At 42.2% G+C, this 24,282-nt stretch overlaps 1 protein-coding gene across 1 annotated transcript in view; it reads left to right on the top strand.

The window, feature by feature from the left end:
• Positions 1 to 15,582, top strand: part of LOC131474441 (homeobox protein Meis1) — an 81,783-nt gene extending 66,201 nt beyond the window's left edge. The window contains exons 10-13 of the mRNA XM_058652294.1: positions 6,339 to 6,397; positions 8,139 to 8,228; positions 9,041 to 9,138; positions 14,386 to 15,582. Coding sequence (XP_058508277.1) covers positions 6,339 to 6,397; positions 8,139 to 8,228; positions 9,041 to 9,099 — 208 coding nt within the window. The 3' untranslated portion in view covers positions 9,100 to 9,138; positions 14,386 to 15,582. The remainder of the gene's footprint in view (positions 1 to 6,338; positions 6,398 to 8,138; positions 8,229 to 9,040; positions 9,139 to 14,385) is intronic.
• The last annotated feature ends 8,700 nt before the right edge of the window (positions 15,583 to 24,282 follow it).

Genomic DNA, 24,282 nt, shown 5'->3' with positions numbered 1-24,282 from the left:
TACTTTCTGTTTATATTTTTGTCTTTTGGCAATTCCTAGTTTGGAGTCAGTGAGTTTTGCAAATCCAGCCCAGCCAATGAGTTCATGTGTGTTTTTCAAGTGGCCAACATTTCCTCTCTGTAACCCTTGTGAGGCACCTGGTTGTCATGGACACACACGTACACAAACACACATACTCACTGAGCACTTCTCTAGTTTGTGTGTGTGTGTGTGTGTGTAGTTACACAGCCTGTCGCTCCACTCTGTAAAACCAGCTTTAGTGGTAGATTCATGGCTCTCTTAATGGACAGCGGGCTCTTGGATAGTTGGATAGTGGAGCAACAGGGAGTGTGTATGTGTGTGTGTGTGTGTGTGCACATGTGCTTACATACTTGTATTTTATGTGGAAGCAGTAATGGGGATTAAGTGACCCCATGGCTGCTCTCCGTCTAAAGCTCCTTTTAAATTTCACAGCTTTCTAATGTTTCCCTCCATATGTGGCTCCGGACCCAGCTAATCTTCCTCGTGTTATTAGGAGCTGGATCAGCAGACTTACATGTCCTGAATGTGTGTGTGTGTGTGTATATATATATATACACACACATACATGCATACTGCAATGCATTTAGAGATGGCCCAGGAGCTTTTTTGGCTACTAATAAAAACTTTTATGTATCAGTGACTGAAAACATGGGCCTCCTTTCTAATAACAACATAGCTGCAGCCAAGCAGCAACTCAGACCTGGCCATGTGACTCCTGCATGACCTCACTTCAACCTTCCTTGTCAAGTGTGGCTGTGCGCGTGTTTTTCATATTAATTTGACGTGTCTGCACTTGTGTGAACACGCATGTGTTTATGTCTATCACAGTGGCGTAGGTAATCCCAAAGTAATATCTAAGATACCACGCCTTGACGCTCACAGCTCCTTTCCCTTTGTCAGAGGAAGTTCAGAAACAGAGAGGATCATGGGAGTTAGCAGGCTGCCTGTTTTGTTTGCAAAAAGAAGGTGTTGAGGACCTGACATGTGTTGAAGCCGGAGTGATCAGTATGATCAGTGTGAGTAATGTTGGAAAACCAGTGGGAGGGATGCTATCCTTTGACAAGTGAGCGCATGTGTCAGAATATTAATGTGAGTGTGCATATAGTTGTTTGTACCTGTTGAAATATGCACAGACAAATGGGAAGAACACACTATTTTTTTTTATTTTTGTTGCACTTACATCTCATCTTTATTCTTCAAATTCAAATAATAATAATAATAGATTGTTCTCTCTTTTAAGTCAAACCACTACTTTATCTTCAGGTTTCACGAAACCAAAAATGAGTAACACTTGCTGTAATCTTTCTTTATTCAAAGAGCTATTAACATTGAGTTAAGAAAGAATTTTTCCTCCGTGATTTGATTAGCATATAATACCATGAAATAGTGCTCACGAAGTCACACTTTGGTGTTTTGTATCCTGTTAAAGTTCCTTTTGTAGTCATTGCCCAAAATCCAAATCATGCAGACACTATAAACTTTTAGTAGTTAATAAGAAAACTAGTGCCATGTATTTGTTTCATGTTAAAGACCAAACTCTGAACTTTTTATGTATTTCTTCTGCAAACAGCTTTGACACAGTTTATTTAAACTAATCAGAGGCATCTAATCCAAGCATCTGACCTGAGAACCAAAATTGAGTTGGAGAGAAGGAGAGAGGGAGGGTGGAAGGGAGGAAGAGAGGGAGGGTGGAAGGGGAGGGATGTGAAGAAAAGTGAAGGAGGTGATTTACGAGTTAACTTGTCAACTGAGGAGAACAAGGGGAGAAAATCATAGCTGCAATTCCCCTTAACACCCCCACATGCTGTACGCTCGCATACATATACACACATACAGTAGGTACATGTGCACGAATGCACTGCCACCCCCTGCTGCACATAAAAGAATATGTGAGCTCTGTAATAAAATAACTAATTACTTAAGAAGATGGAGATGTGCTGGGACACAGGACAGGATAATAAAGTTCTGCAGGATACAGTGTGACGGCAGTGGGATTGGGCTGCGTAATGTGTGTGTGTGGGTAAGTTCTAACTTGCTTTGCGATTGCTTATCTCGTGATTTATGGCTTGTACCTGCATTTGTGTGGGTGCACGAGTGCAAATCAGCCGCTTCTGTGCAAGTTTTTATTTTTGTGGGGATTCATTTGTGTTGAAGTCACATTTATAGAAGCAGGATCAGCTAAACAAAGAAAATAAAGATATAGAAGAAATTAACAGAATTTCTCTGTGTACAAGTGAGGGCTAGGCACTAATTGTGGTTGAGCAGCACACAATCAATGCTAGCTGCACAGTGACAACCTGATGATAAGTTACATGACTCTGCCCATCAGAGCTCACTTTCTTTTTAGTGCTTTTAAATCACATTGATTGGCAGCCTGAAGGAGCGTGCGGTTACAGTTATTTTAAGCGGATCCCCCATTTGAATATGCATGTAAAGCTCTGTCGGCACACACTGATATCCACCGCCGAGTCTTTACGGCATGTGTGTTAAACTCAAATACATAAATGTGAGGTGTGTGTGTGTGTGTAGGCCTCTACACGTGTGCACATTCTCTCCGATTACTAATGTAATACTGCTAGTGAGTGCAGGGGATGTGTGTATGTGCATGTGCGCGCCTGTGCGTTTCAGTTTGTCTCATATTACTAATATAATATTGGTAGTAGGCTCTGGAGATGTGCGTGTGTGCGTGTGAGTATGAGAAATTGAGAACTCCACATGAATTTAAATCAGCGAGCTCGCAGAGTAACCTTTTGTATATCCAATCTGCATCTTTCCAGTGCTCGTTATTAAATTATCCCCTAATTGGTCACGCATCAAAGGCAGCTGATGAAAAAGACAATTTCTTGCTTTTAATTGGGCATTTCACGTGTGCTTCGTGTACACCTGTGTGCGACTGTCTCAGCTTAGTGTCTGCGGGTGTATGTGTGTGTGTGTGTGTGTGTGTCTCGGGTGTAATGAGAATAGGACATTAGCAAGGGCTTGGCAGACGCCGTCGCAATCAGTTCCACTCTTTCCAGAGAAGGAGGGAGAGGGGCAGGAGGATTAATCCAGACATTAGAAAGCTCAGAAGGAGAAATAGATTGAAGGCAAAACAACAAAGAATAAGATTCACCCAGTAGACTTAAATGATTTCTTAGAGCCATCACTTCTGGCGTGACATATGGCCGCCATGTTTTTTTGATCCACTGTGCCCACAGTGGGAGTCAAACGTATGCCTGTTGAGTTCAAATGGTGTGTTAGATGTACTGAACTATAGATGGCTGAATTTTATTTCGGGTCATTTCCCTTCCTCCCTCTTGTCTGTCTATGTTTTTGCCCAACTTTGGGTGTACCACCAGTGGTGTGTCATGCCAAAATAGCGCAGCTATTGTTGCACTGAGCAGAGCTGAATAGTGCAGCTCATTGTGTTGTGATGGGAGGCAGGGGAATGAACAGGCCATAAACACTGGCCCTATAGCACCCAAGGGTCGTGCAAAGGTGAAGCCTCACTCCCCTAATAGAGGAGCTCCGCTCTCTCTCTGCGTTCCCGCGCTCTCTCTCTTTCTTTCTTTCCTTTCCGTCTCTCCATCACTCTTTATCTCTGTGAGTCTTCTCTCTTTTCATATTTCCTCCCTCTTGCCTCACTGCTCTTTCTAACCCTCTCCCTCACCCCAACCTCTCCCTCTCTCTCAGTCTTTCTCTCTGTTAGCTTATTAACGGTCACAGCAAGAGTGTCTGGTTTGCAGACCAGAGCCCCTTCCCTTTTTCCCCCCTTTTCCCTCTCACTCCTACTTCCCTCCCATTCTCCATCGCTCAGTTCCCCTGGTTGCTATTATGAGAGGCATTTTATCCTTTGTTCCAGCCCCCATGGTGCATCTGGCCTCAGATATGGGGACGAAGGGGACAGGAAACCAGTGAGAGTTTTTGCAAGAAGGAGGGGGTTTGCTGGGTTAGACTGTGGATTCATTGCTGGGAGGTGGACAGTTTCCACCATACAGGAGAGGAATGATAAGGAGGAGGAAACAGATACAGAAGGGAACAGGGAGGGAGGTATGAGAGGTAGAGTTGCTTTAGTTTTTCTTTTGGGAGTAGCAGTAGCACTTGTGTAGTAGCTGCAGCAGCAGTGATTAGTGGGATTATTACTCTACTGATTCATAGTCTGTAAAATCCTAAGAGTAAATAAGGACTGGTGCCATATTTCTGGGGGGTAAATTCGAGTTAGATTCCTCCCTGAGTGCAATTGTACCAGGAACGTAAGCCTGGCTCTCTAAGAAGTGCACACCTATTGCCTAATCAGCCTCCTTTGTTGCATCAGTGTTGTTTTTGAGAGAGGAAAGAGGAGAACAGAAACAAAAAGGAAGGAAAGAAAAGTGCAAGAGAGGAAGAGCGGAGGCAAGCAGACGGCAGTTAAAGGACAAGAGGAAGGAGGTGACGAGAAGAAGTCAATAGCAGTGTTGGCCTCAAGCTGACCTCATCGTTTTTGGTTTTTGGAGAGGAGAAGAGAGGAGAAGAATTGTGAGGCCTCCTCAACTCTCTCTCTCTCTCTCCCCCCTTGCTCCTCCTTCCATATCTCCTCCAACAAAACAGGGTAGTGAGGGAGGAAGGGAGGGGGTGTTGGTGATAAAACTCCAGACGTTCCCTCATTTGATGGTGCTCTGCCATGTCAGTGCATTCTTGCATTCCTCCTCCCTTCCCTCTGCCCCCTTCAAATTCCAATTCAACATACTTTATTAACATTATAACAAAATACAGAACAAAATTGGCAACGCAACGATGTCAAATATCTCCGTTTTTTGGCTTTTGGTCCTCTTCCTCATTTAATGTCACAGAGAGTTCCACTTACACCCCGCCACAAAGTACAGCTTACAATATGTTACAAAACAATACAAATAATATAGGGAAACAATTAGGTGGCCAATCACAGTTTCTTTTGCTATGTTTCCACCAGTCTTTATCTCCCTGCAGCCTTGCTTTTAGACGCTGATACAGGATAGATAGCAAGCGGAAAAAAGGAGGAGCACAATAAAACCAGTTACAGAGCAAATATTAAAGTGGTATAAAACGAGAGGATTCAATTCTCCAATTAAAAGTCAAACAGATGCACCAGCTAGAGTCTTTTTGTCTCTGTTCATCCTTCCCTTTTTTTTCCCTTGACCCCTTAAATGCTCCTTTTTGCAGCTTCAGAAGGGTAGCAGGGCCATTGTTCCCTTAAAGTTCAGCTAATGCTCCCTTTTCAGAGATGAAATAGAAGTGTCCGGTGGGGCAACAGCAGGAACACATAAATCAAGTCAGAAGCCCCAAAAGCCCTCTCTCCTTAGGGTCATCACAGGTCAGAGGGTCATTTCACAAGAGGTCAGCCTGAGCAAGGCCAGAGCACTAGCTGGGCCAGTGTGTGCCAGGGCGTGAATGTGTGTGAACTGAAGGGAGAGAGATTAAGTGTGAGTGTGTGTGTGCGTGTGTGTGTGTGTGTATATATATATATATATATGTGTGTGTGTGTATGCAGTTGAAAATGAGCAAGCACCAGATTTAAATATAGGTAAATCACTCTGTATGTGTGTGTGAGTGTGTGTGTGAGTGTGTGCAATAAATGGCCTGACCGTGTGCTTTTATTGGAGGTCACAGGGTGAAGGGGTTGGTCCAAGGCTATATGTACTGCTCCTGTGAACACACACACACACACACACACACACACTACTATAAAAAGCTCCTGCTGTAACACATGGTCACCTGTCTTAACTGACTATCACCCACAACAATGCCGTGCACCAGTGGCGACGTGACATGTTTCCGTCAGCAACACTTCCCACACTGCCAAGTGTGTTAAACAGTCAGCAATCTCAGCTCGTTGTGAGATGGAACATCTCCAACAAAGCAAAATGGATCGACATGTTTCAAACAGGCAGAGAGAGGGAGAGAGAGAGAGAGAGAGAGAGAGAAAATCCCGACTAAGCCGCGCCCCTCAAAGACCTCAGTGTTTAGGTCGATTGCGACTTTGTGTACACTATGGCTGCGCAAGTTTGTACAAGTCGAGGAGTTCTGCTTTTTCAAAGACAACTGCCTCATTTGTTAAGGTTATTAAGATGTGACTTTCGCTGTGGATCTATAGGGGCTTTAGCAGAGCTCAGGGTTGCTTATATGTGAATCATTTCTCCATATTACTGTTATGGTTTGCTGGGAGAAAGAGGCTGGTTTTGCAATGTGCTTGTTTTCATGATGTGTGCCAGGATTTCCAAAGTCTGAGTCAGCAGGTTTTGACTGAATTTCTCCATCTTTGTCTCTTTCCCACCCTCCCTGTTCCCATCCATACCCTTCCTGTTTCTCTTCATTTTCTTCAGGTTCATTAACGCGAGGAGGAGAATAGTCCAGCCCATGATCGACCAGTCAAACCGTGCAGGCAAGTCTCCTATAATAACTGTATTCAAGTCGCGCAGGCGAAAGCCGTCCACACTCCATGCACCTGGAGGCCTCTCAGCTGGTAAATACAGGACAGATACCCCCCCCCCCCCAACCCTGGAATGTTCCAAACCTCCAGGGGCTGCCCCCTTCATTACAGCATTAATGTTATAACATTAACAGAAACAATTAATCAACTTTGATGTGCCATTTGGGGGTGAGAAGCTCTATTAATTATCGAATATAATAATTTCACAAATAAGTTAACGAGAAATGGGTTTACTTGTCGTCGTCCATAAACAAACCTGAAGTGAAGTTTGCTCTTAACCCCTCCCACCAAAGAAACAAACAAAAAAAAAAAACACTCAACCCTGGCTCAAACCAAAACATAAAGAGAACTACACTTGTTTCTTTTTTTGGGTGACCGTTGTTTGGCTTTTTGGCTCCAGACCTGTTTTTACCCCCCCCCCCCAACACTCTTTAAACTCTCCACCTCAACCCTATTTGTGGCTGTTTCAGGGAGTGAGTGAGTGAGTGAGCTGTCCCCCCGGTGCATGGCTTGGTTTGGACTGCCGTAAACTTTATTACCTGTAATAGGGGTCAGAGGTCAGGGTGGCATTAGGGGCGCAGTAAAGTTCAAAGGCATTCAGTGGGGCTGAGTTCTTGCTTTTGCTTGACTGACCCCCAAACAGCCTAAATCGAAGGTAAGTGGATTTCTATGAGGGCAGGACAATGGAGGCAAGCGAAAATAGGAACCCTATCAGGTTTCACTTATAGTTGCTGCTCAATCCTAAGCAGTATTTATTAAATAAAGCATTTAAGAAGGAGTAGATTTGCAGGTCATTCAGCAAGAATGACATATTGTTGTCACAAAAGGAAACAGATTAGACCATTTGCTTTGACTTGCTCTTTTGCTCATGTGTATAATCACATGTAAATAGTAGAAGAGTAGTATTTTGAAAGGAAATTAAAGGGGGACACATTTGAAACTCGTCAGTAACTCTGCATGACACACATTTTGTTTGATTGTGTATGTATGTATAAACTAAAAAAAAAACATAATAGAACATAATAGTTCTACTCACTAAATGCTCTTTCTTCACTTGGGAAGAAAAACTCCAATCTTAGATGCTCCATCTTTGAAACAGATCTCATTGGTAAGCCAGTCAGAACTTAATTTGAAATTCTGATACAAGATAAAATTATGCACAACACATAAAAGAGTCTCAGAGAGGGTTTATACATTCAACTAAGTGTAAATATCAAACAGAAAAACTGTACAATATCTTCAGTTCTGTTAGCGTCTGTGGAGCAAGATGATTTTTACATTAGAAGCAAAACGTCAAGATAAAAAAATCTGTATTATAATTTAAGTCCTGTTGACATGATATATTGATCGTTCTTAGTAAAAAAAAAACATTGTTACCTCTTCGTTCAAATTGCATTTTAGAAGTAAAGTTTTGTAAAAAAGTACTTGGTTTGGTTTAACCTGTTCAGTCCAATCTTTGTTAGAGCATTTAGATGCATTTAAAGTCGACCAGGGGCTTACAGTGAAAAGCCGGTTGCTGAAACATGGGGCACAGTGACGTTGGAAAACAACGGTGGCTCCTTGTGCGTGCACCGGCCAACAGATGATCCCGCTTCGGCCACTGAGCCTTAATTAAAAGCACTAATTGACCACTCCATCCCCTCCCTCGAATCCCTCTATCCCTCCCTCCCTCTGTCTCCTCCTCCATCCACAGTAAGTCAAGGAGCTCCCTACAATCCAGATGGCCAGCCGATGGGGGGCTTCGTCATGGACGGCCAACAGCACATGGGAATCAGACCACCTGGTAAGGCTTTCTCTGCATGTCTGTCCCTCTCTTTCCAACCTCGCACTTCCCATTTTTCTTTCCTTGCTGTCATTAGTCAATTTCATGCATGTTTTTCCTCCCTTTTCCCCATTTATTGAATCTCACCGCTGAGGCCTTCCTCACGTGGAGTCACTATTCTCTCCTATTTTATTCGTTCCTCATCGTCTACAGACATCTATAGACGTCAAGGTGATTCATATAGAGTGTCTGCCAGAGAACAGACGTGTACTCAGCGGAAGCTGTACAGTAACCTTGTGTTTAAAGTGTAAGCTGGGGCCGTGCACCCTCAACATAGTGATAAAGACACTCATCGCACAGTACACACGTAATGTACACGCATACATACACACCTCCCCCCTCCCTTGAAACACAACAACAGAACAGGTGTGGTCAATCACATTACACAACCACCTCCTCTCTCCTCACTCCCTCGCACTCAGTCCCTCTCTCACGCCATCAGGTCTAATCCCAGAGTTTGTCCTTAAGCTCCTCTCCTCCTTCTCTATCCCCTGTTTTCTGGGATTCTCCCAAGTCTCTAACCCTATCTCAACCTCCACTCGGAGTCAGCAGGTTTGGATAAACTGCCAGGCTGCTTAACCCTCCAGTCCACCACACAACCTCACCCTCCACACCTAGATTGTTGCCACTTTGCTCCTCCGCTTTATTCTCTCCAGTTATAACATGAGCATTTTCTTTTCTTCCTATAAATAAACATAGCCAGATTCTATACATACTAAACTGTTTCACTATGATTTTGCATTTAAGTTCACTTTACACTGTGTGTCTCTCAGGACCAATGGGTGGCATGGGCATGAACATGGGCATGGAAGGTCAGTGGCACTACATGTAGCCTCCTCCCAGTCCAACCAGTCGCAACACAAAAGAGGATGTAAGTAGAAATCTAAACATTCTGACTTGCAATGAAAGATGTATTTAACTTTCCAGCTAAGCAGAAGCATGTACACATAATCTTTGAATTTGGATCGTTCCAAGTGTTTACAGAACATTATTCAAATACATTTACTTTTTGTGGATCTGCTTTTAAGAGCTTATTTCCAATTTCCCAACTCTTCCAATAGATATTATTTTTTTTATTTGTTTAAATTAACCTTCATCCTCTGCGTTGAATCTTATTCGTTGGTTCAAACAGGCTTTTGTTCCTCCCATACTGATTTTTCTCGGTTACTCTCTCTTTAACTCTCCCACCCTCAGTCTGGTGATAAGAGCCTTTGATCACAACCTTGTAACAGTGTATGTAGTGTGTGTATGTGTGTGTGTGTGTGTGTGTGTGTGTGTGTGTAGCTCTCACTTATCCAGTAACTACAGGACTAAACATCCTGCATATCAGGGAGGACAGGACGGATTTCAGGATTTCAAAAAATGAGAACGAGAGAAGGCAGGGGCAAACACGCGGTGCATGTACTCGTTCATATACAATTTACACATGAAAACATCTGTTACAAATATGGTTTGGAGTGTGTCACGCAAATTTCTCAAAAATCTAAATGATTGAGAGTCAAGTGTTTGACACACACACACACACACACACATCTCTACAAAACTATTCTTGGTTTGTGTATGTGCCAAACAGACGGGAGGAGAAAGAAGGGAAACGGGGCAAAAAAAAAAGAGAGTAGAGGAGTGATGAGAAGGAGAAGAAGGCAAGGATGGGGTGGGAGATGGAGGGGGGGGGGCAGGTAGGACGTTGCCGTGGCAACAGACTGATTGGCAAAAATGTAAGCAGTCGTCGCTGGTGCAAGGAGAAGGGGAGAGAGAAGTGAGTGCCCCTTAAGTGTCATAAATCTGCCAGGTTTCTGTTGATGCATGAGCCACATTAATACACACACTAACCAGCGAGAGGAGTCCACCCACCACCACCCCTCTCTCTCTCTCTCACTCTCTCTCTTTTTCTCTCTTTCTCTGTCTTTCTAATGCTAACTCTCTCACCCCCTCTGTGTGGTTTTTCTCACCATCTCTCTCTTTCACAAACACCTTTTTTCTGTTTCTCTTTAATTCTCTGCTTGTCCCTCTCTTTCTCTCACCCCCCCTCCCTTCCTCTCTCTCTCTCTCTTGCCCCAGGGCCAAATAGACTCCCACATAATTCTGGATGTATACAGGCTTGGTGTTGTCACAGTGCACAGAGTGTATAAAGTGGCTACAGGACCAGTTGTAGTGAAATATCATTGTTTTCATATGTGTGTGTGTGTGTGTGTGTGTGTGTGTGAGAGAGCGAGCTAGCATATGTCTTTGTCTGTACACCATGTGTGTATACCTATATCGGTGCATATATACCACACAGAAACATTCATGTGAAATACATACATTTGTCCATGTGTGGGTGTGTACTCATGTACAATTGAGTGTGTCTTTAACTGTATACGTCTGGTGTGTGTGTGTGTGTGTGTGTGTGTGCATGTGCGTGTATGGTAATAGGATTACTCCTGGCACAGGGAGGGGACACAAACTAGTGCAAAATGGAGGACATAGCCAGCAGGGTATGGAGCTTAGCTGGGCCTAATTGACTAGATCCAAATTAAATATGCCATCACCAGAGGTGTGACCAATGGATTTGACTTATTCGGTTTACAAAAATAGGGACCATTAACCCTCCACAGAATGTGCGTGCGTATGTGTGCATGTCACGATGAAAATACACCACCATTTTTTTTCCATTACAAATCTCCACAACCAAAACAAAGACAAAAAAGAAGAAGAAATCTCCCATCGAATGGCATCTTTCAGGTTTTGAAATGCAGCGAGACATGGCTGTGTTTTCAGAATGAGGCGTGTGTGCGTCTGTGTTTATGTGTGCGAGTGTGTAAACATGAGGGCTGGTTCGCTGTGTCCAAGCAGCCTCTTTCAGCAGCTGCTAGCCTTCCCAGCAGACCTTGCTTTAAACAGCCTCAATTTGACTGCTGAATCTCGTAATTGGGCCACCAGAGGAATCCTCTGCGAGACGGGTAAAGCACAGAGAAGACGAGCAGACAGCGGTGGAAAAAAAGAGGGGTAGACATCAAGAGGGAGGGGCGGATGAAGAGATGGCTTGAGAGAAAAGAGTAAATGACAAAAGGGAGGAGGAGGAGGAGGAGGAGGAGGGAGGGAGGGAAGGAAGAAAAAAGAAGCCAGGAGAGCGATGGTGACAGAAACATGTCTAGTTTTCCTTGCGACTAATCGTTTCTTTACAGCTTCATCAGCTAGTCACCACTAGCTGCTAGCTTGTCTCCGTCAAATTGCTACTTTCCTTTCTAGGTCAATTAAATGTAAGTGATGTGTTATATTCTTTCATGACCAATTAAATTAATAGGTTATTACAGGAGGGGGGTTGGAACAGTTATCTTATTTGATTAAGAGAGCACAGGTTCATTATATTTTATAAGCAATTTTCATTAGCAGAGTTGAGTTTTTGATACCGGCGGGCTAAAATGAGTGGTTATTTTGCTGGGGAGTGCTCATCCTTCATACAGAAGGTGTGCCTAGCAGTCACACTGCAACATTAGTTAAAACTAAAGCCAATTAGTCCTGCTTAGTGAAGAGCGTTATGCTTTCCACCCAATGATGATTACAGAGCTTATATCCCCTTGCGAAACAATACACCTGTCAGCAGCGATGAAGTCCAGCAAGTGAAGCAGAAGTGAGCCCAGCCTTTGATAGCAGGGAAAATGACTCTCGGATGACCCTTACCCCCTTTCCCCCCTCTTCCTCCGTCCTGCTTTCCCTCGTCCACAGAATTAGCCTGCAGTGACCCCGGAAAACTGTAATTTTTAGTTTCAGGACAATAGTTATCACACGGTGGAAGAATTAATCATGGCGCAGAGCATATGGATTTTTTTCCTGGACCTCTCCGTTCAGAGCTTTTCCCAAAATGTCGGGCAAGATGCTTGAATGGATGTGGCGAGTAACCCCTTTGCTCTCGGCTGGAGACCTTTTGTCCCAGCATTCATTGCTCAAATCATTAAGCACAAATTTGTTAACCTTCTGCTGAGGGGTCAAGATCTCCCCTCACCCCCCACCACCTCTCATCCTCCCACCGTCACCCCCTACCCTTAACTCCTCTTTCTGTTGGATGAACTTTTTCTATTAACGAACATTGGGTAAAAAAAACTGTTCCCGATGGGGATTTTGTACCCCCTTGTATTGTGTGTGTGAATGTGTGTCCCTGTTGATTTGGTCCCTCTGGAATCCCCCTTGGAGAATAAGAATGGAGGCCTAAAGCTCAATGTATTGATTGGCTTATTAAGTGAAAAAAAAGTATTAGCAATGTATGTGCCTTCAAGCATGTGAAGCTTTTACTACAACCTTGTCGTTCTTGTCATTTGCTTAAAAAATCAAGACAAGTAGCAATCCAGCAAACATACTCTTGGTTGTTTTGGTGTTGCATTGTTTTTGGCTGTAAATGGTTGTTATTGTGCTGTTTAGTCACTTGTCATTTAAATTGTCATTCATTCATTTGCAACCGCTTTAACCTCCACATGAGGATCGCGGGGGGGCTGGAACAGCACAGAAAGGCCGTCAGTCAAACCTGGGATCCAAACCAGTGACCGTCTTGCTGTGAGGGCAACAATGCTAGCCAACAACACAACATGCTGTTATTTACAGATATTTAATACTATATGAAAATGTAATGGATCAGTGCATTAACAAAGAGCACAGGCCGCCCGCTAGCATCACTGATGGCTCAGCTTGTTGTGGTGCTACAGGTTCTATCCCACAATAGAAAGGTCACAGGTGTAATGCCATTAGGTCCACAGAGATGTGTAACCTCTACCACCTCTCTCACTGCAAGCAAGCTAATTTACGCTAGCCCAGCCCACATAATAGCTCAGTAGCGCAGGTGAAACTGATGGATGAGGGAAAGAACAAACAAAGGTCCTTGCTTTTTACTTCTCTATTGTCCTCGTCCTGCTGCGCCTCCTTGTCCTTCTCTTCTGCCTTTGTGTCATCTGTTGTGCTCCTCTTGTGTGCGGTGAACACGTGGATGGGCCCCAGGCACTCTCAGGTGACGGCGGCCATGAGCCTCACCTCTCCTCTTTGGTTTTGACAACAATGGCCGTGGCTTTTCAGCAGTGACTTTCCACCTTCAGAGATGGATGGTGGCTATTGTTGGCCTTAAATAGAGGAATGTATGGAGAGAAGTGGGTGAAGATGGATTTCTGTGCATCATTTTTCATTGTAGCAGGCGGTTTGAAGGCATGTGCAGCTTACATCACTTAAAGATGTATTGGTTGATGTGACAACTAAGGTCATTCTGTAATTCAAGCCTTTTTTTTCCTTGAAAACAATAGAATTGTAGTATACCTTAGCACCAACCTGGACCTTTTCTGACACAAGCATTTGTTTAGCTAAATGCTGACTGTAAGAAGAAGAAAAAATCACTAAATCCAATGCTAATTTCAAGTTTCCCTGTAGTCCTGTTAAGCTGATTATCCAGAAAATGTTAAGTACTGGACCTCTGTATCATTTCAAGTTGATCGTGTGTGTTTGGTCTCTAAGTTCTCTCCTACTGTTAAAGTAGCATTACTGAGGGCGGAGGATTAACTCACTAAACCCTGCAATGCCTTCTTTCTCTCTCTCAAACATCCACACAGTCTTAGTGAAGGGCAGACCAGAGTCTGTATTCTGACTCAGATTAACACGATGGTGGGTTTGCAGTTTTCCAGACTGTGATGCTCCTCCAGGGTATTATTAACAGGTCTTGCCATGTTTGTGGGTTATCAGTCTGAAACTGTAACACGAGACTCTGCTTTCTGAAGTCTAGTGTGATCAATTGTTGTATTTAATGAATGATTAATGATATCTAACTCATATGCAGTTAAATGTGCTCTGCCCTAGTGTTAGAGACAATAGCACAACCTGCTATGAGCTTAAAAATCTAATGGATGTTTTAATTTGTTCAGCTTTATAGGTAGTTGACTCGGAATGTCTTTCAACCTATGAAGGACTGTGTAACTTCCTGGATTGAAGCTAAAGAGTTTCACAGCACTACAGATATACTGTTTGACTCCAAAGCTTGAAACAAAATCCTCCCTCTGATCAGACATGCACAGCAGGATCCAATCTGCTTGCCAAATGTGAATTCTCTCATGTACCTTTGCAGAACTGATCATTTATGAACCATTTTGATCTTCTCTTTGTGCAGAATTGAAAGGCAACATGGGGATCACCTGTCTCACAGAGGCCTATAGAGCATGGGAACGGGACACCGACTTCTAGACGACTACAACAAACAGCAACAAACCTTATGTCAACATTCAAGAACAGACAGCATTTTTATTCAGCTATCTGCAACATGGGAACCTTCCATGACTGCCTTCAATCTATGTATCCAGTGACGGTGCTTCACAGAAGATCAAATCTCACCACACTCAGACGACCCGTGTCCCAGACAAACCCTTGCTTCCTCTCTGGTGGGCACTAGACTTTCCCCTCTTGCCGGCCACTACTTTCACATGGATTCCTCCATTGAAAGTGTTTGCGATTGAGATGACACACGAGAGACACACTGGGTCCTCTGCCTGTACCTTCAGCAAATGTGGCACTTGGTGATATTTTCTAGACTCTTTGGCAAACACAAGAGACTTCCTGCGAAGAGCACTCCACTCTTTGGGACGATGGAATTGGACCAAGGAGAAGCCAATGTCTGTATCTGACAGGACACTAACAAAGCAAAAGAGGTGCCCTTTAAAAATATAGCAGATTGAAACATGGGAAGAGGTAAAGCAAGAGAAAAGAAATTAAAACTATAACTATATCAAACCCTAGTTTGGGAAGTGAGTGGAGAAAGAAAATATACTGTATACTGTTGTAAAATTATGCTGGACTCTCACACGGACTGGGAATTTAAGTATTGTAAATGCTATTGTATTGTTCTGCATATTATGTTGTTTCTAATAGATTTTTTTAAAAAAAGGATGTGAACTTTTTTTGTTTTCTTTTTCCTGGTTTCTTTCCACACTATGTGTGTGCCGTCTCCATCATCAACTCTGACCCTCCCCCGTCCCCCCTCCCCCCATATTAAATCACAATGCATTTTTAAAAGAAAAAAAATTTAATAAATGGACAATACGATCAGTCTGTCATTTCTGGCAAGCCTTTATTTGGATGGTAAGAGAGAGTGTGATGATAATTCAAATGTCCTGGTGTTTTTTTTTTTGTTTGTCTGCTTGTTTGTTTTTTAGTTGTACAGTATGCATAGCCCATCCACATTCATATACAGGGTGCAGCTAATTGTATTACTGTTGCTGTGCCTACACCATGTAACTCTAATTTTGGTGGGTTTAAGATATTTTCATATCAGTTTATTAAATGTTCCTCTACTGGTGGAAAGTTTTTTTTATTGATGTAGAAAATTATTTGACTCTCTGGGACATGGAAAAAACGCTAAAAACTCTTTTTGACATGCTAACATTTTGCATTTTACAAGGTTTTTTAATCCAATTGACATAGTCCAATTCTTCTTGTGATCTATCTTGCACTCCAATGGACGTCAGGCACGCAATGCAGGGCTCAACGTGACTAGCAAACAGACATGATTCAGTTAATGTTCACAAACAATCTAAAAAAAAATATCACTGTGGATGGGAAAACCACAAGTGTGTGTGTCCTGCAAACATGGCGTTTCCTGTTTTCCCTCTGTGTCCATAAGTGAGGGCCTCTCATAGTCTATTCCAGTGTCCTCTTGTTGTGTTTTATGTCAAAATTCTGAGCCCTCACATCTCCGAATGGACCAACATCCCCACAGAGATTTATGGAGAAGCAGAGGCTACGAGAAAACACCACACATACCACAATCCACGTTGATTTCAACATGGTTTTTAACGTGATTGATTCATGATATAATACTGATCAGCAGACAGGGGAGAATGTAAAAGTCACTCAGAGAGAGAGAGAGAGACTGTGTGTGTGTGTGTGTGTGTGACAGTTGTGTGTGTGCATAAATCCTTGTGTGGGATATCAACACATCCATTACATCCATTGCTTCAAACATGTATAACGCACATCTTTTAAGACGTCTTGCTTCTTATGCTTTTATTTTGAAGGGTATATATGTGCATCTGTGTCGTAAATAAATACTTTTTTTTCTTCAAGTAACAGAATCACAACTAGTCTCCCATGATATGCGTGTGTAGAACTTTTAAAACCGATACTTATTACCATAGTGGTGAAGTGATTTAAATAAAGGAAAAGTAAATAACGAGACAAGGGATGCTGTAAACAAACATATTTACATGTCAACAAATGTCCACTGAAGAAAACAGATCAATTTAGACTCGAAGGAATGTGCACTTAAGTTAACCTTCAGCCCATTGCTGTAGATAATGGGTACAGCTAATGCATACTTAATGCTGTAATTGTCTCACACGTGGAGCTGGGAAGCGACACAAGATGAGCTCGGCAAGAAAACGAATTATCCTTCGTTTAGCATTAAAATTAATTTAGGTAAAAGTGCTACAAACATGTAAATGGGAAGATTAGTTCTCCCTCACGCCTTGTTGCCCGCAGTCAAAGGGTTCCGCTCTGCAGCCGATGTTGTCTCCCTGATACACTGCACTTCAGGAGGCAGAGGCTGAGCCGGCTGAGACGCGCCGAGCTGAGTTCAGTCTGATTAAAACATTTCAGTGAGCAGCTCTGAATCCCAAAGTCACTGTCTTGTTTTTTTGTTTTTTTCCAAAGCAGCAAACAAGAGAGACTCTGTTTTATCCACGACAATATACGCGTATAAATCAATACTCTCCCCATTCTCTCTCTCCATCTCTCCTCCGCGCAACTATTGTGTTTTTACTGCCTTTGCAGAATTGAATGATATTTACACTAAAAGAGAAGAAGAATAAGAAGAAGGAGGAGGAGACGGTGAAAAGACACGCTCTTAAAAAACCCAGGCGACGTTTTAATTGCTTCTCCTCTCCACCACCGCGGCTGGAAAATCCGAGGCTGTGAAATGTGAATTCCTGAGCCCGTGGCCGCTGGGAGCTGTGGAGACAGGAGGAGAAAGCCCATACTTGACTGCCCTCTTTAGGGAGGCCTGGTAACTGTCCGGGCCAGGGACATTTGGAGATGGCGCACAGCACCATTCCTTCTTTTACGCACGGACGCAAAGCGCACCAAAACGGGTGAACAGCGCAAGACGAGTTTAAAAGAATGCGTTGCTGCAACAGAAGAGTGCACAGCTAAAGACAAAACAAGACACAAGGAAATTATTTTTAGAACTATTATTATTATATCTCCCATAATCACAAGTTAGGATTTCATTAACTGATATAATAGAATGTTATTGTTGTTTTTAGTGCATGTTCAATCAAGAGATTGTGTTTATCTAACTTTTAATACATGAGTGACATCAGTCCATTGGAATACAGAAATATTTAAATCTGTTTAGTCAGTGAAATAACATTAATTTAAAGCTTTTATAATTCATTAGAAATAAGTATTAATTCATAAATAATACTTCTTTAGAAATAAGAGTGCAAAGTCTCGTGTTTTGAAAACTTTTCTTTCACAAATGTGTTTGTGCCTGCTTGTTTATTTTTATTTACTTTACAGCTGACCCACATTCTGCGTGCTTGTGCGGTATTTACAAATCTGAGATTGTACGCATGGAATTGCATGAAGTTTGAATTCACTAATGATGGTATGGAACGGCCTATATACTCGTCCGACTACACGGGCACGCGCGCACACACCGACTGACCGCGGAGTGAACTGTAATGAATGAAGCAGAAATGTGTTCCAGAGCAGTGGAGGTGCCCGGACAGGCCTGTCCTCCTACTCCCACAACAAGGCAGATATTTGTGCGTCTTTGTGGCAGAAAAATGGGAACTTGGACACGTAACCGCGCGCCTCGTGTTCTGTGCAACACTACAGCACAAGCCCTGACAAATCTCAGCGGCAATTATGTGTGTAACCTCATTAATTTTAACCGCCGATTGGTCGCATGCTGAATGCATGGGGCCTTTAGGCAAAATGTGTGTGCTGAGTGAATACTTCACTTGTAACTTGGTTTGTTTTTATCTCATGTCGTATTCATATGCATTTTATACACACACAGTATGCGTCGGATATGATTTATCATAGTCACGTGTTCTTACTGATACTGTATTTTATGAAAAAAGAAACGTGTCACAGCACAGCCAATATGGATGTTTTATGTTTGATGACTGAAATTAAATCATATTAAAAACCACAGGTTATAACAAGGTGTAATAAATTATTTTTTTATAGAGCCAGAATTTAAATGCCGGTCATTAAATGTGCAGATTGGTCCGGCTTCATTATGGGCCTATATGTGCAATCCCGTGATCCCACGTTCTAATATTCAACTTTCATTGTCTCTGAAGCGAAAAACATTGCACAGGAAACAGCCGACACATAGATGACATGTGTTGTCAATGCAGCAACAACTGCAGCATCCAAACACGACGCAGGACAGACTTTACAAACCCCCTCCAAAAACTGCACCTTCAAAGGTCGCATGGCAGCTGGGTTTGAAACAAAAAGAGGAGGGAAAAAGAGGAAGGGAGTGAGAGAAAAACTAAAATCTGTTGGTGGAGAGAAGGGGAGAGAGAGGGAGATATACAGAGAGAGAGAGACTGTTGAGCTGGGGCCATTTTGGATGTCATCTGTCTCCTTGGCGACGGGGCCCCGGCCCTCAAAAGCCCCTTGGGCGCAAGGATTGTTTGAGAAGAAGCCGCTATTTTCTGCAGCATCATTTATCACTGTCACCACATAATGATTCCCCTCGCAGCTCCTTATTGATGTTTGTAATTGCATTATCTCATAAGGGGGGATGATCAATGGAGCCGAGAGGAGCATCGAGGGGTCAGCAGCAGCCGGATTGCTGTTTGTCCGTTTAATGCAACCAGGCTCTCATTATCTGCAGCCTCTCTGCGTTCAGGCTACGTAGAACGTTAGGTCTGCTCTGAGATTTCACAGAAAAGAGGAAGAAGAAGATGAGGAGGAGTAGGAGGAGGAGGAGGAGGGAAAAGCTCGTTTCATTTGTTTAACCTCAAGCCACTGCAGATAAAAAATAGAAATGCAAACGAGGTAGAGAGAAAGTATAACGTGATTAAGTATTATGCCATTAGTTCCATTAAGTCTGAAAAACGAGATTTTGAATTAAAGTGCACAGCAGCTTTACGCTGCTTTGGAGACGTCATAGTACGTAACATGTAACTCATTATGCAGATGAAGAAACGGCAGCATAATCTGATTCAGGTTTGATTTAAGACTTTTATAAAGTTTTGAATTCTGGCGCATTAATGGGACATGGCCCTTCATGGGGGGTATGATGTCATTAGATCCAGTTTCCTCTGCATTTCCATACTACATTTTCTTCATCTTTCAATTCCAGCGCGCACACGTATACACATTCCTTAGTGTGATCCTTAAAGAGGAGACGTGCAGAGATGTATTTAAACATATATATTTAAAAATTAAATATCATCTCAGTGTATTTTCTACCCTGGAACAAAGTGACGGTTTTCTGAAATATCACATGGACTATGAGCAATACAGATACAATGTCTTGTGAATGTGATAAATAAATATATTCGGTTGTTTTTTGCCAAAATAAATAAATTAAACGGATTTTTTTATTTTTAGAAATTTAGGATTAATATAGGTTTATAAAATAAAATAATAATAATGATCTGGGAGGCTGCAACTGCTATGATGCCCGGCACATTTGCAGATAACCCTTTGCTGGTCAAGGCGCCCAAGGGGAGCAGCCAAGTCTGAACGTGTGGATATGTGGGCCAGACACTGGAGACATGCGTACGAGTGCGCGCCAGACACAAGCTCTGACTCAGGGCGCACACAGGCTGCTTACAGGTAAACACACAAACACACAGTGTCTGGTTTGTGGACAAGCGGAAACTGAGCAGCATTCTTCAGCTCGGGCTGTTTTGTGGATGAATGGCTGCAGAGACGTCGGTGTTTGGGAAGGACAACACGTTTTCTTTTTGGCCCCGGTGTGTGTTTTTTTTAAATCTTGATATGGCTGTTGCTGCTGCAGCTGCGGGCATTGAGACGCAGGTCTCTGGCAGCGAGAAACAAACCGCGCGGCTGGTTCACAACCAGAGATGTTCCTGTCAGCACCTTCCTCAACCCCTCCTCCTCTCATTCTCTCTCTCTCTTTGAAAAGTCACCTTGGCAGAGTCAGCAGGGAAACGGGGCCAGAGGAGCAGAGCGCAGGATCAGCTCACCTGTGAGGCCGCATCCAATAGCAACCACCCCCTCCTCCACATCTCAAACACAAGATCACGTGTCCACCTTAACCTCTCGACGCCACCTGCTGTAGTGGATACACTAATTATAACGCTGGATCTGAGTAGAATACTCATTGCTGCTCCTCTTTGCTCCAAGTCATATCAGCCTATGTATATAACCCGTCCCTTCATTCAAAATGAAAGGTTAGATTATCTGGAATTGGAGCCAGAAAATTGAAAAAGGGATCATTCCATCTGGCAGTATAGTCTCAAAATGAAAATAATCTTTTTGTAAGCAGGGTCATCATTATTCTTTTTCCACACACTTACTCATTATCATTATCCAGGGGGAAGAAAGGCAGAAAAAAGGCATCGCAGTCTGAGGTGTGAGCCAGCAGCCGCCCTCATTAATTAGCTCATGCGCAGGTGTTGAGTTTGAATTGCAGTGACTGCACACACGGACTGCTCGGCCTCCAAAAGTAAACTGCGAGGGAGCAAGTGCAGACTTTGGGCATGAGGGGCTGAATTCCAGCCACAGCAACAATGCTGATAAATGATTGGCCCAGAGCCACGTCTTTCATTAGTTCATTTATATGTGGAGGCGACTTCAGCCCATTCATCACACTATCCACTCTCTGCTCTCATCTCAGAAGTGTGTTTTGGGTGGTGATTGGGAGTGTTTTAGGGAATTGTAAGTAAGTAAGTGAGCGTGATTGTCCACAAAGGCAGTGTGACTGCTTGACATATGATGTGCTGGAAAGCATCCTAAAGATTTAATTCATCATTTTTAAGTCGGATGAAAAATGTGTATAGGATCCAGCTCTCTTAGAAGAATGCATTTCCCAGAATATCCCATTTATAGACAAACAGCATTAGTACTTCAACTCTTTTTTCCTCCCTAAATCAGTTTAAAACTCTGTTATGTCTGTCAATATCCTTTATTTTATTTGAAGTCATTTGTCTATACACATTTACATTTTTACATTTTCTATAAATAATAATGTATAAATGGCACAGCCTGTTATGGTCAATATGTGCAGGCCAAGAGTTAGTTCATGGTTCAATTTAGGCTTATAATTAGATAAACCTTCCACTATTAAAACAATAATAACAATAATGATAATAATAATAACAATAATAATAATAATGATTATAATAATAATAATAATAATAATAATAATGATGATAATGATAATAATAATAATAATAATAATAATAATAATAATAATAACAAAGGCAACAGGTTAAAGCAATAAATGCAAGTTAAAAATAGGCCTCTTTCTATATTGATAATTGCTTTAATATTAAAAAATAGCAATTCCTGAAAATCTTTTTTTTTTTCAAATGAAGGGTAATTGCATGTTTAATTGTGTTTAAGTAAAGCTGTAAAGTGAACTAGTTTGTGAAAAGTCTCCTCTCTACTCTGTGAATATTATGTGCTGCCCATCTCACATATTCATCAGCCTCACAACAGTGATGGGTAAAGAGAAATGTCAGCTCCACACGCTCTCACCCTGTCATCCGCTTTCCACTCTCCAACCATGACAATTTGTGTCTTCATCTCGGTTTCTCTCTCGCTGTCTGCTCAAATTGCAGCCTCTAGTTTGTGTGTGTGTGGGAGAGTGAGAGAGAGAGAGGGAGAGAGAGCATGGGGGCAACTGAGACAATAAAAGCACCAGTGACCTTGTCATTGAAGAGTAACAGTTCAGATTTAATTTGGATGTGAATAAAGTAAAAGGACCAACCTCACTATTGTATGAATAGCATTTGGCTTCTTGTGATTTAACACTTTTCTCCAATGGAGTGAGAGTTCCAGTTTTTATTTTATACAGACATACAGATTACACGTTTAGATGTGATGTGTCTAATAATGGGTTTGTGATTATTCTCTGTCCACTGGGCTCTTTTCTTATTTTTGGATGTCAGAATCTTGCCCCATTGCTGCGGTCTGACAATTCATTCATTTCAACTCTTCAGCAGAACACAGATGTTATTTCTGGAATAAGATTTGTTGCTTATTGTTTGTGTGTGCGCGCGCGTGTGTGTGTGTGTGTGCATGTGTGTTCTTTTAAAAGGAACGTTGAGTCATAAATCTTACTGGTGGTCATTGAAGTGTCTCCGCTGAAAAGCACATGATTTTACATGCCAACAATCCACTTTTCTTAAAGGCCGCATGTTGACTCTTTGTGTATTTGTGTTATCTTGAAAATGACACACACACACAAAATGAAACAACTCTCGTCTCATGACAGGATGCAAAACAGCAAATTACAAGATTGGCATGACAGTGGCCTTGACATTGTAATTTTTACCGGATGTCACGAGCCACTTAATCTACCAACCGACAATATGCAAAGTCAGCAATAATTAAAACAAGTCAAGCCTGTGAATATAGAAATACAACAAAAAAACTATGGCATATGTGGTAAAGGAATGGGACTTACGTCATATGGTATGAACCACAGACAGACAGATAGTATTTAATAATATTTATCAAGTATATACGAGACATTCACAATGTTTATATTTATTTTTGGAGTTCACTCACTGACTCACTCACTCTTTAAACTTCTGCCTCACAACAATCTTTCCTCAAAAACCCCGGGATCTTATTGCACAATTTACGAAGCAAATCTCAGCCAGGGGAGAGAGAGAAGAGGCGGGGGCCATGAGCGTGCATGTCCCTGCAGGCCGACACTGTGCAGTGTTATGCTCAGCGCTGCACAATTTATGGACCATGGACAGTTTATAAGAAGCAATGTAGTCTATCAGAGAGGCCGGAGGAGCGAGGACAGAGGGGATGGTTTCCATGCAGGATGCTGTGTTTTGGAATAATATACGCCCTGATAAAGATGTTTCCCCTGTGACGTAAAACAGCAGGGAGCACCAACGGCCACTTACCATTCCAACCAAATATGAAAGAGAGTCTTTGAGCTGCCATGACTTTTTTTTCCCCCTCTTGTTTGACTTGTGTGAAACACTGAGATGTTGAGTCTGTGGTGCTTTTGGCTGCTTCATCACTCAGTTCACTTTCCAGAAGTAATTGTCGATGGCATTTGAGTCAGGATGTAAAGGATAATTGTTGAAAAGACTATGACATCGACAGTTTATCATGCAGGAGTCTCCGGGGGTGTTGACATTGGTCTAATACCAATTCAGCCATAAAAGTAAAACCGGGACTGACTGCAAGTAATAAATGTATACGTATTACTTTGTGTAGCATTGTACTCAACTGCATCATTTACAACCATTCAATGCAAGTGCAAAATAATCCACTTTTAAAACAAGTCTTAGCTGGTTTACAAAATAAATTGACTTTTCTTTTCGTATTAAGATCATATTCAATGCTGTCATCATCTTGTTTCAATATAAATCTACCAAATTCAATACGCTTATATTGGAGATTGTGCTGAACCAGCAGATTTGTTAGGAGATGTCGGTGTTCTATAAAAACAATCCTAAAAACAAACTTTACCGCTTTTATAAGAGGAGTTGTAATAATATATGTTAGTTAGAACTGTTTTGTAATACGGTGATGGATTTGCTCGCAGGAACCAAAAAAATAAAAAAATTCCAAAAGCTCTAGTATGAAAAATCATCTTATCATGTCCTAAGATGATGTTTATGACATTGCGTCAAACACGGGCGACTCCAGTGAAACCACAATGTTAATGTTTGTATCAAAAAATGGAGCAACTTCCCTCACAAGCCTGACATCTGTGGAGGCGTCGGTGTCATGAGGACGGCTTGTTATGCAAATGGATGATTGATTCCCACAAGACAATGGCAAGCCAAAGCTGCTAGTTAGCTTGACATCAATGTAGACGTCACTG

The sequence above is a fragment of the Solea solea genome, chromosome 15 (genome assembly GCF_958295425.1).
Source record: "Solea solea chromosome 15, fSolSol10.1, whole genome shotgun sequence".
Taxonomy (NCBI): domain Eukaryota; kingdom Metazoa; phylum Chordata; class Actinopteri; order Pleuronectiformes; family Soleidae; genus Solea; species Solea solea.
The sequence above is the reverse complement of the archived record's forward strand: the minus strand, read 5'-3'. Positions and strand labels throughout refer to the sequence as shown.